Source organism: Saccoglossus kowalevskii, chromosome 18, assembly GCF_978046115.1.
Source record: "Saccoglossus kowalevskii chromosome 18, keSacKowa6.1, whole genome shotgun sequence".
NCBI classification, from domain to species: Eukaryota; Metazoa; Hemichordata; class Enteropneusta; family Harrimaniidae; genus Saccoglossus; species Saccoglossus kowalevskii.
This window is the reverse complement of record NC_140658.1, coordinates 29,656,034-29,672,527: the sequence shown is the minus strand read 5'-3', so window position 1 is coordinate 29,672,527 and position 16,494 is coordinate 29,656,034. Positions and strand designations below refer to the sequence as shown.

General features: G+C 38.0%; 1 protein-coding gene across 1 annotated transcript; it reads left to right on the top strand.

Annotated features, from left to right (window-relative positions):
- Positions 1 to 805: 805 nt before the first annotated feature.
- Positions 806 to 2,654, top strand: LOC100368794 (SPRY domain-containing SOCS box protein 3-like). The gene has a single exon (XM_002737527.4). The coding sequence runs from the start codon at positions 1,065 to 1,067 to the stop codon at positions 1,737 to 1,739; it is 675 nt and encodes a 224-aa protein (XP_002737573.1). The 5' UTR covers positions 806 to 1,064; the 3' UTR covers positions 1,740 to 2,654.
- The last annotated feature ends 13,840 nt before the right edge of the window (positions 2,655 to 16,494 follow it).

Genomic DNA, 16,494 nt, shown 5'->3' with positions numbered 1-16,494 from the left:
AAGACAAATAAAGGTGACCAGTGCAAAAGCAGTCACGTTTACGATTTTACGAAGTTATAAAAAGTAGATCAGTAATCCTGGCATCTGTGGAAAAGTTAGCGTACGGCATATTCCCATTACTCGCACCTGTACCAGTGCTTACTAACAACGACAAAGCACGAAGCGGTGAAACAACGCCCTTAAATTATCATAATTCTAATTTTCTCATTGAGCAGACACTGGGTTTATTAAGCGAAAAGTTGCTCTCCGTGCTACTGCTACGTTCGAGTTCTGTACACCTGTCGCCGCGAGATAATCCCCCTAAAACCATCATGATGACTTACTCAATTGTTTTAGATGGTCAGAAACTTATCCTGATAAAGTCGTGTGGTCAAGTTGTTTTACTTTACCACGCAGATTACTGCTTTTCTTTCGAGTATCGTCCCTGAAAACTTATTAGCACCGAATATTTACCGGCTAATTAGCATAAAAAATGTCGCCTCGTTCACACTACAGTACTTCCGATGATCTTGTTAATGTATTGCTTCCAATTTCAACGTGTTCAAACAAGAACGTCCACTGGTTATACATTTTCCGGTGGTTTGTAAAAACAATAAAACACAGTTTTCATGCAATTTTTTGACGATATACGAAGTAGATAGTGTTTTTAAAACCGATTTTGAACGAGGCAGTGCAACAGCTGTTGAAGCGAGCCGGTAACGAGGGTTACCCGTATGCCACATTTCTTTTGTTGTTTCGTTTCATTGTAGTGTCGACCAATCAAATCGGACTGTGTACACAGTGACGCGTGCCAGCCACACGCCACGATAAGACGTGTGTAAACAATAACAACAAATGGGGAACGATTGAATGACAAAAGATCGCCCGGAAACACTCCCCCTATAAAGTAGAAGCACCTTGCGCAGTTAGAACACAGAATCACCAACTTTGACGGATTGCACATAGCAGTGGGAAGCCAAGGAACGAGATCACACTCCGATGAACAAGGAGCGAAGACTAGATTGCCTCTCTTCGCTGCTAGATCGTCGACGCTGATCCGGGCCAGCAGCTTTAAAGGGAAAAGCATGCCGTATAATCTACCTGATAGTTGCAGCGACAACTGGTGCTGGAACAAACGGGACAAGTCACACGAAGTAAAAGTGTTTGGGAAGCGAAATCAAAGTGTTCTTTTCCATCCAAACTGGTCGAATGGCACTGCGGCAGTACGAGGGAATGACGCGCTGAATAACGGCAGACATTACTGGGAAATCGACGTGTCGCAGAGGATATTTGGCACGAGTATGATGTTCGGTGTGGGTACGAAAAGAGCTCGCCTTCATGTTGATGCATTTGTTAATTTGTTGGGAGAGAACGAAGAAAGCTGGGGACTATCGCACAAAGGACTTCTATGGAACAGAGGTGAGAGCAAAATTTACACAAAACCTTTCCGGGAAAATGAACCTACAACGATCGGCATTTTGTTTGACGGAGTCCAGGGAACTTTAAGCTACTTCAAAGACGGGGAAACATTGGGCGTTGCATTTGAAGGTTTTAAAAAGATAAAAGAAGACATCTTTCCTATCATTTCATCAACGGCAGCGAAAACCGAAATGACTTTGATCAGATCGCGCCGCAGTTATACATCACTACAGGACCGATGCCGAGCAGTCATCATTGCACATGTTAAAGACGAGAAATTGTTAGAAAAACTTTACTTGCCAAATCGACTTATAGAATTTATAAGAGAAGCGACGAGCTAGGAGCAGTATTTGGAGATTTTACATCAGTGTGTTCAGCGCGACGAAAAGCAAAATGGCCGCGACTCATACCTATTTATACACCTTGGGTAGAACAATGAATACGTTTATTATAAATATATATATATGATATAGGTAGTAAATAGATCAGTAGAATAGAATAGAATTGTTGATATTTAACTCTGCGATTTTCAAGTTTACTTGAAGTTAAAATCCCAGACGGGCCCACTACTGTGCAATATATCAGGAAACTATTAAGTTGACTGATACTAATATTTTTGATTTTAGTGATAACAGCTTTTTTGAATAACCTTACGTGCCCCACACGTTGCAATATACCTTTTTATTACATAAGCTTCCGATTTAGTGATTTTCTTTTGATTTCCATATTTTAGTAATACATTTAATTATTCTTTTGTAATATTTTTATAGCTTTTATCCTTTGTAGAAACGTTTTAGCAATTTTTCCTATTGTGCGTTTTTCCACGGTCGCCATTTTGAATAATTTTCCATTTGCTTTTAAAATCATGTACAATTTGAAAGATTTTTTTCCAACTAATGCTAACATATGCTGCCAAAAATACCGTTTAATTTTACAGAACTGAGTCAATTTTAAAGCAATAACTTGGTTCACAATTTAGCCAAACACGATTATTTAATGGGAGCTGAACAGAGAGCTCAGTGTCGCCATGATTGTTCGGCTAATAATCTATTCATGTTGTTATGGCAACGACCACCAGCCTTTTAACAGTAATCACGCATTTGCTGAAGTTAATACATATTACTTTTTCGTATTTATTTATTTATACCACGATAAATTTAGTTATTTATTTATTTATTTCGCTATCCGTGACATGTCAATGTTTTTTTTTTTCTCACAAAAGAGCGAATTAAAAAAAAACAAGGTGTGAAATATTATTTCTGTTTGTGATTTCTTTTCTTCAACTAATCATCATACGTCGGGTTTTGTTGCATGGCGAGTTCACGCTAATTCTCAAATCCCACAAATCATCGACGCCCTCATGATCCTGAATTGGTGTACACCTCGATTGGTCCGAGTGATTATTGACTATTGATCGGTTTACTGAGCATATCAATAGCTCAACAAATATATTTATTGGTTTTAAAACAGTCCCTATGTTTTAGGAATGGAAATGCAAATTACAACGTGGAACAACCTCGGGAACACTGTTTTAAAGTTAACAAAGTCGACTTCATCATCTTAGGCGCGAGCATGCCCACATGCCACGTGCTCGCTACTCAGAACGATGAAAATCTCGTTTTACTGCTGGGCGAACAGCTGGCCACGGGGCCCATGTTACGGGTGAACACATCGACTGTAATACCGTGTTATACCCGCAACTTTTTTATGTCAAAAAAGGAAGGGCAAATATATCAATCGAAAGCGGCGTTCAGTGCAACTGGGTAAATATACCCGGAGCTCCATACTTATTGTAGTGTGAGGCAGGAGGCTGGTTTTAGAAGCATATATGCACAATGCCGAGACCATGTGTACACGTCCACTATAAGCCAGCCGTCTATATGGTAAATTATTCTGTGTGTAAGCTGCACATGGTTTCTACTCAGGATACCCGGGACACTCTGGTTTAATGAAGCGTTCATGCTTATATCACTCGATACGCATGTACACATTTCATAATGTATGGTATATTAGTACAGACGTATTTACCAATCAGAGCTGAATTGGTTACCAATATCATTAAAAACGGAAGATCAGTTTCCGTACGGTTTTCTTTTACGTCTTTGTTCACAAAACCCCAGATATTATATAATGCTCACAGCGATTCAGACAAAACACCGGTTGAACACACGTGGTTCTTATGGTAAGATAGTCTCACAGCATATCTCAAAATTCCGCTTGGTATTATGTAGCCATAAGATGGATATTTATGGGTAGTGTTGTCTCGGAAATTTTAATGAAAAATATTTTTGTTTTTATGAAACATAAATTGTTCCAAAAATGTACATGTTTTAGACAGTTGTTCGTACTGGTGAGAACTCGAAAAGTTGATGACGCGTGTGCCCAAATCAATAATTATATAAAACTTATATAGAAACAACTTGAAATGTTATAATAATTCCGTCCCTAATTATTAGATCGAATATCCGCATACATAGTTAATATATACTTTGTTGTTGAAGTAGGCTCCGTGGAGTAAGGGGAATCTGGTCACATTAAAGTGGGCTTGCTTGAAAGCTAATCGATTCATTCGAGATGCGCCTGACTCAGATAAAAATAATTATTTTGTGAATCAGTTTCGAATTTCCGTTAAATAATTTAATAACGCAAAAAATATTGCCAGTGAATAATGTATAGATGCCAAAAACGATCAGACGGAAATATTCGACCGATGTAAACCACGTAAACGACAAACGAGGATTTTTCAAGAATAACATATAAATATGTCTAACAATATACAATCATTATAGATCTTTTACCTAATATTACTGAATAATAATAACAGTAATAAGGAACAACTTTCAGTGGTCAATTAGATATATGTCATGTCCCGAAAAAGAAATAAACTTGAAGTGAAATACAAGACAATGATTCGGAAGTTGTCGCAGGGAACTCAAATTTCAAGGTGTTGCTGTCTCATTAACATAATATTTAAATAAAACCAATGTATTTATCATCACCACACCCCTATCAATATGTCATCATCACTTATTTTATTGTGGTTGCCTGCCTATTAGTTTTTTTAACGAGATACTTATTCTTGTATTGTGTATACAGTCGGGTCTCGATGTGATCATTTAAACAAATCACTAAGTTGTTCGATATGTGTTTAAACAAATTCGTACACCAACTTGAAGCTTGGCTGAAACGAGTACGAACGTGTACAGAAACCGGACAGAGTAGAATACTCGTTCACAGTCATTTGTGAATTACTAGTACATGTATATCTAAATTGAGGAAACTTACTTCTTGCTTTTAGAAAGCGTTTCTTGTGTACCCAACTAGAGGGTAGGGGTAGGGTTAGAGTTAAGATTCGGTGTGAATGTTTGTGTGGGCACAAAGAGAACTCTTTCCATACTTTTTGTCAATGCGCGTATTGATAATATTTTCACGTGACAGTATCACGTGGTCAACTATGCCTCTTGCGGTTGTTCCGACTATGGAGGTACAGTACCCTATTGTCACGATAAATCCTAATTTACAGGCACTGCACTTTATATCGATATAGCTCTAGATCGGTCAAGGAATAACCATGATTTCGAGCTTGATCTTGCATCGCATAGGAGCTGAGATCGATATAACAACCAACCGCCGCCAACATCGTGTTCTCACTGGAAAACGCCGGCGTAATTAAAAAGATAAGGATCTCAAAATCCTGCATTCACGACATTAGTCTCACAAAAGACGTAAATATGCACACAATCTCATAATGAGGCCATCTTGAAAGTAGAGCTAAAAAAGGTATAACAACTAAACTGACTAAAATTCGACAGATATTGTGAGTACTCACTTTGAAATAAATTAAACGCGAATACAGTTGTCCTTGACATCGAAAAACAATTTAGGAAATTTAACCTGCAAACCCGTTCAAGTTGCGCACATATGTCTTACGCTGTAAGTGTTATAATAATAATCTTTATTGAAACCGTATCCCGAAATGGGATCTTAGTTGAAAATACAATAAAGTACATATAATACAAAAAGATAGCAAAAAAAAAAATACAAGAAATTCACAGACAATTGAATAAAGAAAAGAAGAGGAAAAAAAAAAATATTTGGTGGTTGGTTGGTTGTGGCATCTGGCATTTTAGGATTTTTTCTTGTCGTAATTTGAAACAAGTGTGGATGAATTTTCCTAGCTCAATGATTAGTTTGTCATTTGTACTTTTTAGTATATCTGTAAGTTGTTCGTCATCCGTCTCCAACTTGCTTTTATTGTATTTAATATTCTTGATCATGATTTCTCGTTCTTTCTTGTAAAGGCTCTGAAACTTTCGGTACAGTGACTGGGTTTATACCACAAATCTAGAAATTTCAGCATTACACTGAATATTGCGTAGCTAATTGTTGAGATCAAGGAACGTCTTTCCATGCAGTGTTATCACACGGCATGAATGCGAAACAATATAGGGGTTTCATAGACACAGAACGTTCAAGACGGTACACGTTTCGTCACCGGAAGTTACTTTTATATACCGCTTGTTCAGTTTTTTCGGAAAACTTTTAAATACAATAAACCTAATAAATAGTTCACAAACATGTCTCGTCACGTGAGTTCCTACATTAAAAATAATGACTGGCAGGATGCCTGCATGTCACAACGCAAGATTCCGGACAGGTTTCCGGTTACCAAGTTTATTAGTTGAAGAAACAACAAACTCACAGGACTAGAGAACGGAAACAAAGAATATAATCCTACGAAGGTTATGTCCAGTCACAGCTGTTGCGATTTCGACTCTTTTGCTGCTTGATTTGTATGTGTGGTACGAAACATGTGCCAGTACAACAAGATGGATCAGGTACGGATGAGCGGCTCTTCTGGGCATGCGCATGCATATTCAACGCAAAGTGAAGGCAAGGTTATGATACCACACCAGTCATAGCCCACAACATGTTACTAATACCATCAGTAGATTAATCATTACTTAAGTGCCCGAATATATATTTTTTTGATTGCTAATATAATATTATCATTTTCTCATTCGAATAACACACCTTCCGTGACCAATTCCCGGACACGAATGATCGTTTATCGTATTTACTGCTCATCCCATTATTGTATATATTGTTCCGCCGCAGGATTGCCCCTAACGCGTCTCTGCGTTCGTTGTTGCCTGACATTGAATTGCAAGCGATGCGACACATGACTGACACGGTGCTACATGCAGTAAGGTGAAGCGGTATTTATAAATAGTATCGTAAACATGTTAACCTACTGGAGACTTAGCCATCGTGCGATTCTAGTCGCCGGGTATAGCAAGCATTCCGTCATCTTTATTTGACGCGTTTTCGTAAATTTCACATGTGTACTACAAATCGCAAATCATTTATCTATCCCACTCTGCTAGAATTATTCACCGGTTCAGGCAAGATAGAGCGCATAATCTAGTATTGCAACGTCAATGAGCTTTAACTCAGTTCATGCTCAGGCTGGCGGTACATATAGTGTATTTTTCTATTCAATGTGTATTCCGTGTTTGGAACTAGGTGACATGGCTGCGTAACCATCGTCCTATCATGAAGGCATTATGATAATATATGCTATCCTAGCACCAATCAGACCCGCTAGAACACAAGCACCTGCAGACCTTCAGTTAACCACAGTCCCTCAAGTCCTTGAGGGACTGTGAGTTAACTCAGGTTTTCCGTCAGTGTATGCATCTCGACCACTGGCTTTGGTATATGCATTGAGGGACACATTAACGCAGAGCATGGAAGTACTATACGAACCACATGTAGTTCTATGTACAGAGTAAGTTAATAAAAAAATAAGGAAAATTATCACTACCGTGAAGTAAAGCAACCTCACAAGCTCTTAGAAATTGAATATACACCAAGAACATAAGAGATTACAGAGTATTTGATTAAATCACAGACCCTCTACTGGAGATCAGTGATGGAGAACTCAATTCAATTATTATTGAATTACATAGAAAAAGTCTATAAAATTGTGGAAATATCATAGTCGGAATACACATAAATATAAGATTCATTTCCAGGGTGTTTGTGAATGTAATCACTTTACACGATTGTCGACTATGCCATTAACACTTACTTAGTATAAATGATACAAAGTTACCGTAAAGAAGATAACAGTCCCTCTGGACTGTGAGAAGACTTATTTAATTCAATGAAGATGCCAGTGAAGTATCAAAATTAAAACTCCGTTCAAACAAAGAGTCACTGGAATAAATTGTAATACCGTCCCGTGTACGTGACAGCTGCTTCACTACGGAAACCCAACTTGAAGTCTTCACAGTGCTTCCACTTGGGGTTAAACAGAGGACTCGACTCAAGGCCACGTTGCCGCCATTGTCAAGTTTCATAAAGTCAAGTGCCACTCATGCACGTGCCGCACTCCGTATACAATGTACGTCGGTGTCCATGGCAACATCTTCAACTTTCCAGTCAGTACTACAATGGGAACAAGGCAGATGGGTCCTGTAGTATAAATACGGTGATCGATCGTTCAATAATGTGACACAAAACAACATAGAACTATTAATATTATTGCCTGTATTTGCATATGAAGACCCTCAACACAGTCCATTCCCTATTGAGGGACTGTTCCCTAAAAGATTCATTTCCTAGACGAATTTTGAAGACGGTATCATGAAAAGTACGATCGGATAGAGGTAATGGAGATATACCAATTAACGCGATATCATAACCGGGATCGTGACCCAACGTAACCAAGTCAGTATTACCCGTTAATAAATTTCAAGTTACATCAAGTTCGACACTCTCTGTGTAGTTGGTCAGCGCAGACGCTATACAATAAAACTCTAGTCTGTAGTTTTGATGGCCGATCGCGACCCGGGACAGTAACGAATGCCGGACGTTTCGGCCTCGGACGTTTCGTCTTTAGACGAGTTAAATAGTAAGATGGCCGTATCATAATAACGGTGTGTCAATATTTAGCTCCATGGTTTAAGGTAGTTTTCATGGCCGATCGCGACCCGGGACAGTGACGAATGCCGGACGTTTCGTCTTTAGACGAGTTCAATGGTAAGATGGCCATACCATAATAACGGTGTGTCAATATTTAGCTCTATGCTTTAAGGTAGTTTTGATGGCCGATCGCGACCCGGGACAGTGACGAATGCCGGACGTTTCAGCCTCGGACGTTTCGTCTTTAGACGAGATAAATGGTAAAATGGCCATATCATAATAACGGTGTGTCAATATTTAGCTCCATGGTTTAAGGTAGTTTTCATGGCCGATCGCGACCCGGGACAGTGACGAATGCCGGACGTTTCGTCTTTAGACGAGTTCAATGGTAAGATGGCCATACCATAATAACGGTGTGTCAATATTTAGCTCTATGCTTTAAGGTAGTTTTGATGGCCGATCGCGACCCGGGGCAGTGACGAATGCCGGACGTTTCGGCTTCGGACGTTTCGTCTTAAGAAGAGTTAAATGGTAAGATGGCCTTACCATAATAACGGTGTGTCAATATTTAGCTCCATGGTTTAAGGTAGTTTTCATGGCCGATCGCGACCCGGGACAGTGACGAATGCCAGACGTTTCGTCTTTAGACGAGTTCAATGGTAAGATGGCCATACCATAATAACGGTGTGTCAATATTTAGCTCTATGCTTTAAGGTAGTTTTGATGGCCGATCGCGACCCGGGACAGTGACGAATGCCGGACGTTTCGGCCTCGGACGTTTCGTCTTAAGAAGAGTTAAATGGTAAGATGGCCTTACCATAATAACGGTGTGTCAATATTTAGCTCCATGGTTTAAGGTAGTTTTGATGGCCGATCGCGACCCGGGGCAGTGACGAATGCCGGACGTTTTGTCTTAAGAAGAGTTCAATGGTAAGATGACCCTACCATAATAATGGTGTGTCAATGTGTTTCGTCTACTGGCCAAAAAAGTCACTATTTCCCACTCCAGAATGAATTATTGCCATACTGTGTACTAGCATGGAACTATAAACCCATGGGTTTATAGTTCCATGGTACTGGGGGTACTAGTATCAAAGCAATTGGGCCTATCCGATATGCAAACATACACCATTGGATCAAAATCTTAACCCTACTCTCTGACTAGTAGTACAACATACTCGCAACGCCTATTGTTTAAGGTGTTAATCGGCTTAAGGTAGAGATGCAGGTTTGTGGGCACTTGGGAGTGAATTTTTTTTTTTTGCTTTTTATTATCCAAAACGTCTTAGCTATAGACTGTTGAAATTTTGTAGAATTGTGAATAGTGGAACATACTCTAAAAACGATTTTAAAATATAGATAACAGGTGCAAACATTCTCTCTTTTCAATGCTTAGCAAGATTTAGCAAGGCTGTACATAAATAATCAAAAAGAAACATGGTGAAAAAAAGAAATGACGGGATCTCCATATTATGCACTGTATTTAACTTTTTACAAAACGATAATACATTTAAATTTGAAACTGTAACAGTCATTTTAATTATGAGCATTAGCAAACTTCTTACTAAGTGAATTGTTATGCAAATTAGCAATTATCTCAGCTTCTTTTTAGTCGACATTCCAGAACTTTAAAAAAAAAATAGCTCCTAGACGCTTTGACCTTTTGTTTTGAAATTTTCACAAATGATTGACAATGTGTTTATCTTCAAAACGCTGCCGGGGCATTGTTTTTAGTTGAATAGTGTTACAGCAATCGTACAGACAACTAGCCTGGATGTTAATTTATGCATAAACTTGAAATAGTGAAATTTGAGTTGCTGCCCTACAAAATTGACAACTGGTAGACAGTTTTCAAGACGGCACTTTCTTCACAGTAAACAGATGTACTCATAAACCAATTTTGACAAGAAACAGAAGCATGGTTTAGAAGCTAATTTTTTTTAAATCACTTTTGACCAAAAAAGCACATTTTTGTGCATATTTCAAACTACAGTGTCCATAAAAATAAAATACTAACAAAAGTTTAAAATTCATACAATAAGCTTTCCGAAAATATATAGTTTTGTGGACAAGGGAGGTCATCTTGGTTTCCTAATTAACTAATTAAAATACCTGTCAGGTAAACTGCATCTCTACCTTAATTGTATATGCTAAGTGCGCCACGAAGTTTACCGAACACCGGATATTCTGCACACTTCGGGCTTCTTCGGAAATTGCGTACTAGTATTTCTTCGTAAAACGGATCAGGACATTTTTAAAACAACGGGAGATGCGTTCTGAACATGTTGACCTTTGCAGGTGTGTACGATTTTTTAAAAAACGACCAACATTTAGGCGAGTTACAAGTAACTGGATGTCTTAATTAGTATCATGGAAGGTTACCTTCCGTGTTAGTATATACCTCAAATAGGTTTGGAATATATAATGAGCAACTTTGAAACGATATTTTTTGCTGTTGCAGATTTTGAGGAAGGTTTTACTAGTCCTACTATACTATATCATGGTTACGTACGTCCATACTTCTAGTAACCATGGCTATAAGTGTTGCGTGTAATATAAGAAGTGTTTACGCTACACCATGAACGTACTAGAGACGTACGTACTCTAGTACGTCCATGGCTACACGGAGTACGGTTCATGCACGGGATGGAACAGTGATTAGTTAGCACGGGCGAAGGAACGCCAAATCTTGTTAAGAATATACAAAAATCTTCAGTCATTTTAACTATCATCGCTCAGTACGACAGAAACTAGGAAGGTACATTGTATACATACTTAGCCCGTGCTTTAACAGATTTTGGCTTTGAAAACTACTTACATGTAGTCAAAAATACTCATCACAAGTCATCAATGACAAAATTGAGGATTAGTGCTCACATACTACAAATAGAGACTGGGAGATATAACAACACAGATATATCTGACAGCAAATGTCTATATTGTGAAAATAACGCCATAGAGGACGAAGAACATTTTCTGTTAATATGTGATCTTTACGCGGGATATCACCCCACATTTATCAAAAACTAAAAAAAAAAACTAAAATATGTTTTAAATATTAAAGATGAGAAAACAATAATACAAATTAATAGCAAAATACACAGAGAACTGTTTCAAAACAAGAGTGAAAAAACTGAAAACATTATAGTCAGCTATTTTAAGATAAGGTCATGTACTTGCATTAGTAAACCAAATATTCACCAACACAATCTATCAACTATCTAATTTATTTTACCATTATATATATTATTTTTCTACATGTACTTTAATTTGCTTGTCAGTTTTGTTTATTTTCTTGTGTTTTTTTTTATTCTCAATTTATTCGTTTGTCTTTCTTCACATCTGTATTGCATTTTATTCAAAATCCTAATAGGGATACGAACGCAAAAAAGATAATTAGTATTCATGTTATTTATACGGCTACAAAACAATACCAATTTCCGAAAGTGCAGATTTCAGAGTAACAGGAAGTAGCACAGATTCTCATCGTCGTTTCATTTTTATTCTCGAGAACAATATCTCTATGTCAGAAATGGCATACCGAAATGAATAGTTATGTATAATAGTAAATCTTCTAAATGAACATTGAATACAATAGCGTTTTGGGAGCTCAGTCTGAGCTAAGCGTTCCCGTACACTTCGTTAAGGATCTAGACCAGGTCTTAAAAACGGACCAGATTTAATCTGTACTTAGCTCTAAGCGTTCACGACCGTTTTCTTAGCACGGGCTAAGGTATTTGACCCCTTAGCCATTCCTAAGGAGCTGTACAAATAATACTTTTATTACTAATATGTTGGAAGTAAATATATGTTCAAATGAAAGGATATTGCCAGATACACTTACTGTAAAAAAAATATTTCAACTGGTATTAAGATTTTTTGGGTGTTTTGCATGGAATTTATTTTCACCGATTTTCGACAAGTTGAATGTAAAATATAGGCAAAAAATATATTCGCTGGATTTAATTTTCACTGAATCATTTCTTCAGCGAAATTGGTGAAGATTAATTCGAAATTCCAATTACAGTATCTAATTTGAATGCACGTAGTACATTAGGACAACTATCTCTCACCTGAGACATATATGCAGGTATGCCATGCTACGAAGCTTGACCAAACAGATCAGCGCAGAACTGTTTCAGTCAACAGTTGCCATGGTGAATGTGTGCCAAACTACACACATTCACAATTTCTATAAAAATCATTTAATTTACAAAAAACATCCGCTAAGAACGAACAAAATTCCTGTGGTAAGCATAGTTGAACATAGGTGACCTTGCCCTTTGTTGTATAATATTATTGCCTTTATCATAGTTTGTTTCAATATGAATATGCATTGTCATAATTAATTTTGAATACAAACAAGTTTTGGGGTTGGAAAAACAGTTGGAATGTGTAGAGTGTTTCCAGAGAGTATGTCAATGCTGGATTGGTCTTCCCTATCAAATAAGACAAACGAAAGTTTCAAACCCGTTTTTGTCAAAACCCACTAACAATAAACCCAGTTACTGAAAGTAGCAAAGGTAATCCACTATAATAGTACTAGCACTTTGAAAGGAAATATGAAGGGGAAAACAGTGATACAGTGATAGTCATTTTCATGAATCCAATTAAAAAGATTACAAACATATTTTCAACACATCAAATCCGCTTAGATATGCAGAGGTAATTTCTGGCTACCATTGAAGTGACAAATGTCAAAACGCATTAAGAAAACGTTTGAAACATATTTATCTAATGCTTAGTTATTTCCATACTTTTTGTCATGCTAAACACATATGCATTAAAAATGTGTTTACATATAAACAAGAAATCAAGGAAACGTAGTGACATGTAAACATGTATCTACCTATAGTGACATGTAAACACTACTGTACCTACCGGTAGTGACATGTAAACACTACTGTATCTAACGGTAGTGACATGTAAACACTACTGTATCTACCGGTAGTGACATGTAAACACTACTGTATCTACCGGTAGTGACATGTAAACACGACTGTATCTACCGGTAGTGACATGTAAACACTACTGTATCTACCGGTAGTGTCATGTAAACACTACTGTATCTACCGGTAGTGACATGTAAACACTACTGTATCTACCGGTAGCGACATGTAAACACTACTGTATCTACCGGTAGTGACATGTAAACACTACTGTATCTACCGGTAGCGACATGTAAACACTACTGTATCTACCGGTAGTGACATGTAAACACTACTGTATCTAACGGTAGTGACATGTAAACACTACTGTATCTAACGGTAGTGACATGTAAACACTACTGTATCTACCGGTAGTGACATGTAAACACTACTGTATCTAACGGTAGTGACATGTAAACACTACTGTATCTAACGGTAGTGACATGTAAACACTACTGTATCTACCGGTAGTGACATGTAAACACTACTGTATCTAACGGTAGTGACATGTAAACACTACTGTATCTAACGGTAGTGACATGTAAACACTACTGTATCTAACGGTAGTGACATGTAAACACTACTGTATCTACCGGTAGTGACATGTAAACACTACTGCATCTAACGGTAGTGTCATGTAAACACTACTGCATCTACCGGTAGTGACATGTAAACACTACTGTATCTACCGGTAGTGACATGTAAACACTACTGTATCTAACGGTAGTGACATGTAAACACTACTGCATCTACCGGTAGTGACATGTAAACACTACTGTATCTACCGGTAGTGTCATGTAAACACTACTGCATCTAACGGTAGTGTCATGTAAACACTACTGCATCTAACGGTAGTGTCATGTAAACACTACTGTATCTACCGGTAGTGTCATGTAAACACTACTGCATCTAACGGTAGTGTCATGTAAACACTACTGTATCTACCGGTAGTGTCATGTAAACACTACTGCATCTACCGGTAGTGTCATGTAAACACTACTGTATCTACCGGTAGTGTCATGTAAACACTACTGCATCTAACGGTAGTGTCATGTAAACACTACTGCATCTAACGGTAGTGACATGTAAACACTACTGTATCTAACGGTAGTGACATGTAAACACTACTGCATCTATCGGTAGTGACATGTAAACACTACTGTATCTACCGATAGTGACATGTAAACACTACTGCATCTAACGGTAGTGACATGTAAACACTACTGCATCTAACGGTAGTGACATGTAAACACTACTGCATCTAACGGTAGTGACATGTAAACACTACTGCATCTAACGGTAGTGACATGTAAACACTATTGTATCTAACGGTAGTGATATGTAAACACTACTGCATCTAACGGTAGTGACATGTAAACACTACTGCATCTAACGGTAGTGACATGTAAACACTACTGCATCTAACGGTAGTGACATGTAAACACTACTGCATCTAACGGTAGTGACATGTAAACACTACTGTATCTAACGGTAGTGTCATGTAAACACTACTGTATCTACCAGTAGTGTCATGTAAACACTACTGCATCTAACGGTAGTGTCATGTAAACACTACTGTATATACCGGTAATAACATGTAAACACTACTGCATCTAACGGTAGTGACATGTAAACACTACTGTATCTAACGGTAGTGACATGTAAACACTACTGCATCTACCGGTAGTGACATGTAAACACTACTGCATCTAACGGTAGTGTCATGTAAACACTACTGTATCTAACGGTAGTGACATGTAAACACTACTGCATCTAACGGTAGTGTCATGTAAACACTACTGCATCTACCGGTAGTGTCATGTAAACACAACTGCATCTAACGGTAGTGTCATGTAAACACTACTGCATCTAACGGTAGTGTCATGTAAACACTACTGCATCTACCGGTAGTGTCATGTAAACACTACTGCATCTAACGGTAGTGTCATGTAAACACTACTGTATCTACCGATAGTGACATGTAAACACTACTGCATCTAATGGTAGTGTCATGTAAACACTACTGCATCTACCGGTAGTGTCATGTGAACACTACTGCATCTAACGGTAGTGTCATGTAAACACTACTGCATCTACCGGTAGTGTCATGTGAACACTACTGTATCTACCGGTAGTGTCATGTAAACACTACTGTATCTACCGGTAGTGTCATGTAAACACTACTGTATCTACCGGTAATAACATGTAAACACTACTGCATCTATCGGTAGTGACATGTAAACACTACTGTATCTACCGGTAGTGACATGTAAACATGTAAACACTACTGCATCTACCGGTAGTGACATGTAAACACTACTGCATCTATCGGTAGTTTCATGTAAACACTACTGTATCTGCCGATAGTGACATGTAAACACTACTGTATCTACCGGTAGTGACATGTAAACACTACTGTATCTACCGGTAATAACATGTAAACACTACTGTATCTACCGGTAGTGACATGTAAACACTACTGTATCTACCGGTAATAACATGTAAACACTACTGCATCTATTGGTAGTGACATGTAAACACTACTGTATCTACCGGTAGTGACATGTAAACACTACTGCATCTATCGGTAATGTCATGTAAACACTACTGCATCTAACGGTAGTGACATGTAAACACTACTGCATCTATCGGTAGTGTCATGTAAACACTACTGTATCTACCGATAGTGACATGTAAACACTACTGCATCTACCGGTAGTGTCATGTAAACACTACTGTATCTATCGGTAGTGTCATGTAAACACTACTGTATCTAACGGTAGTGACATGTAAACACTACTGCATCTATCCGTAGTGTCATGTAAACACTACTGTATCTACCGATAGTGACATGTAAACACTATTGTATCTACTGGTAGTGTCATGTAAACACTACTGTATCTGCCGATAGTGACATGTAAACACTACTGTATCTACCGGTAGTGACATGTAAACACTACTGTATCTACCGATAGTGACATGTAAACACTACTGCATCTATCGGTAGCGACATGTAAACACTACTGTATCTACCTGTAGTGAAATGTAAACACTACTGTATCTACCGGTAGTGACATGTAAACACTACTGTATCTACCGGTAGCGACATGTAAACACTACTGTATCTACCGATAGCGACATGTAAACACTACTGTATCTATCGGTAGTGACATGTAAACACTACTATATCTACCGGTAGCGACATGTAAACACTACTGTATCTATCGGTAGCGACATG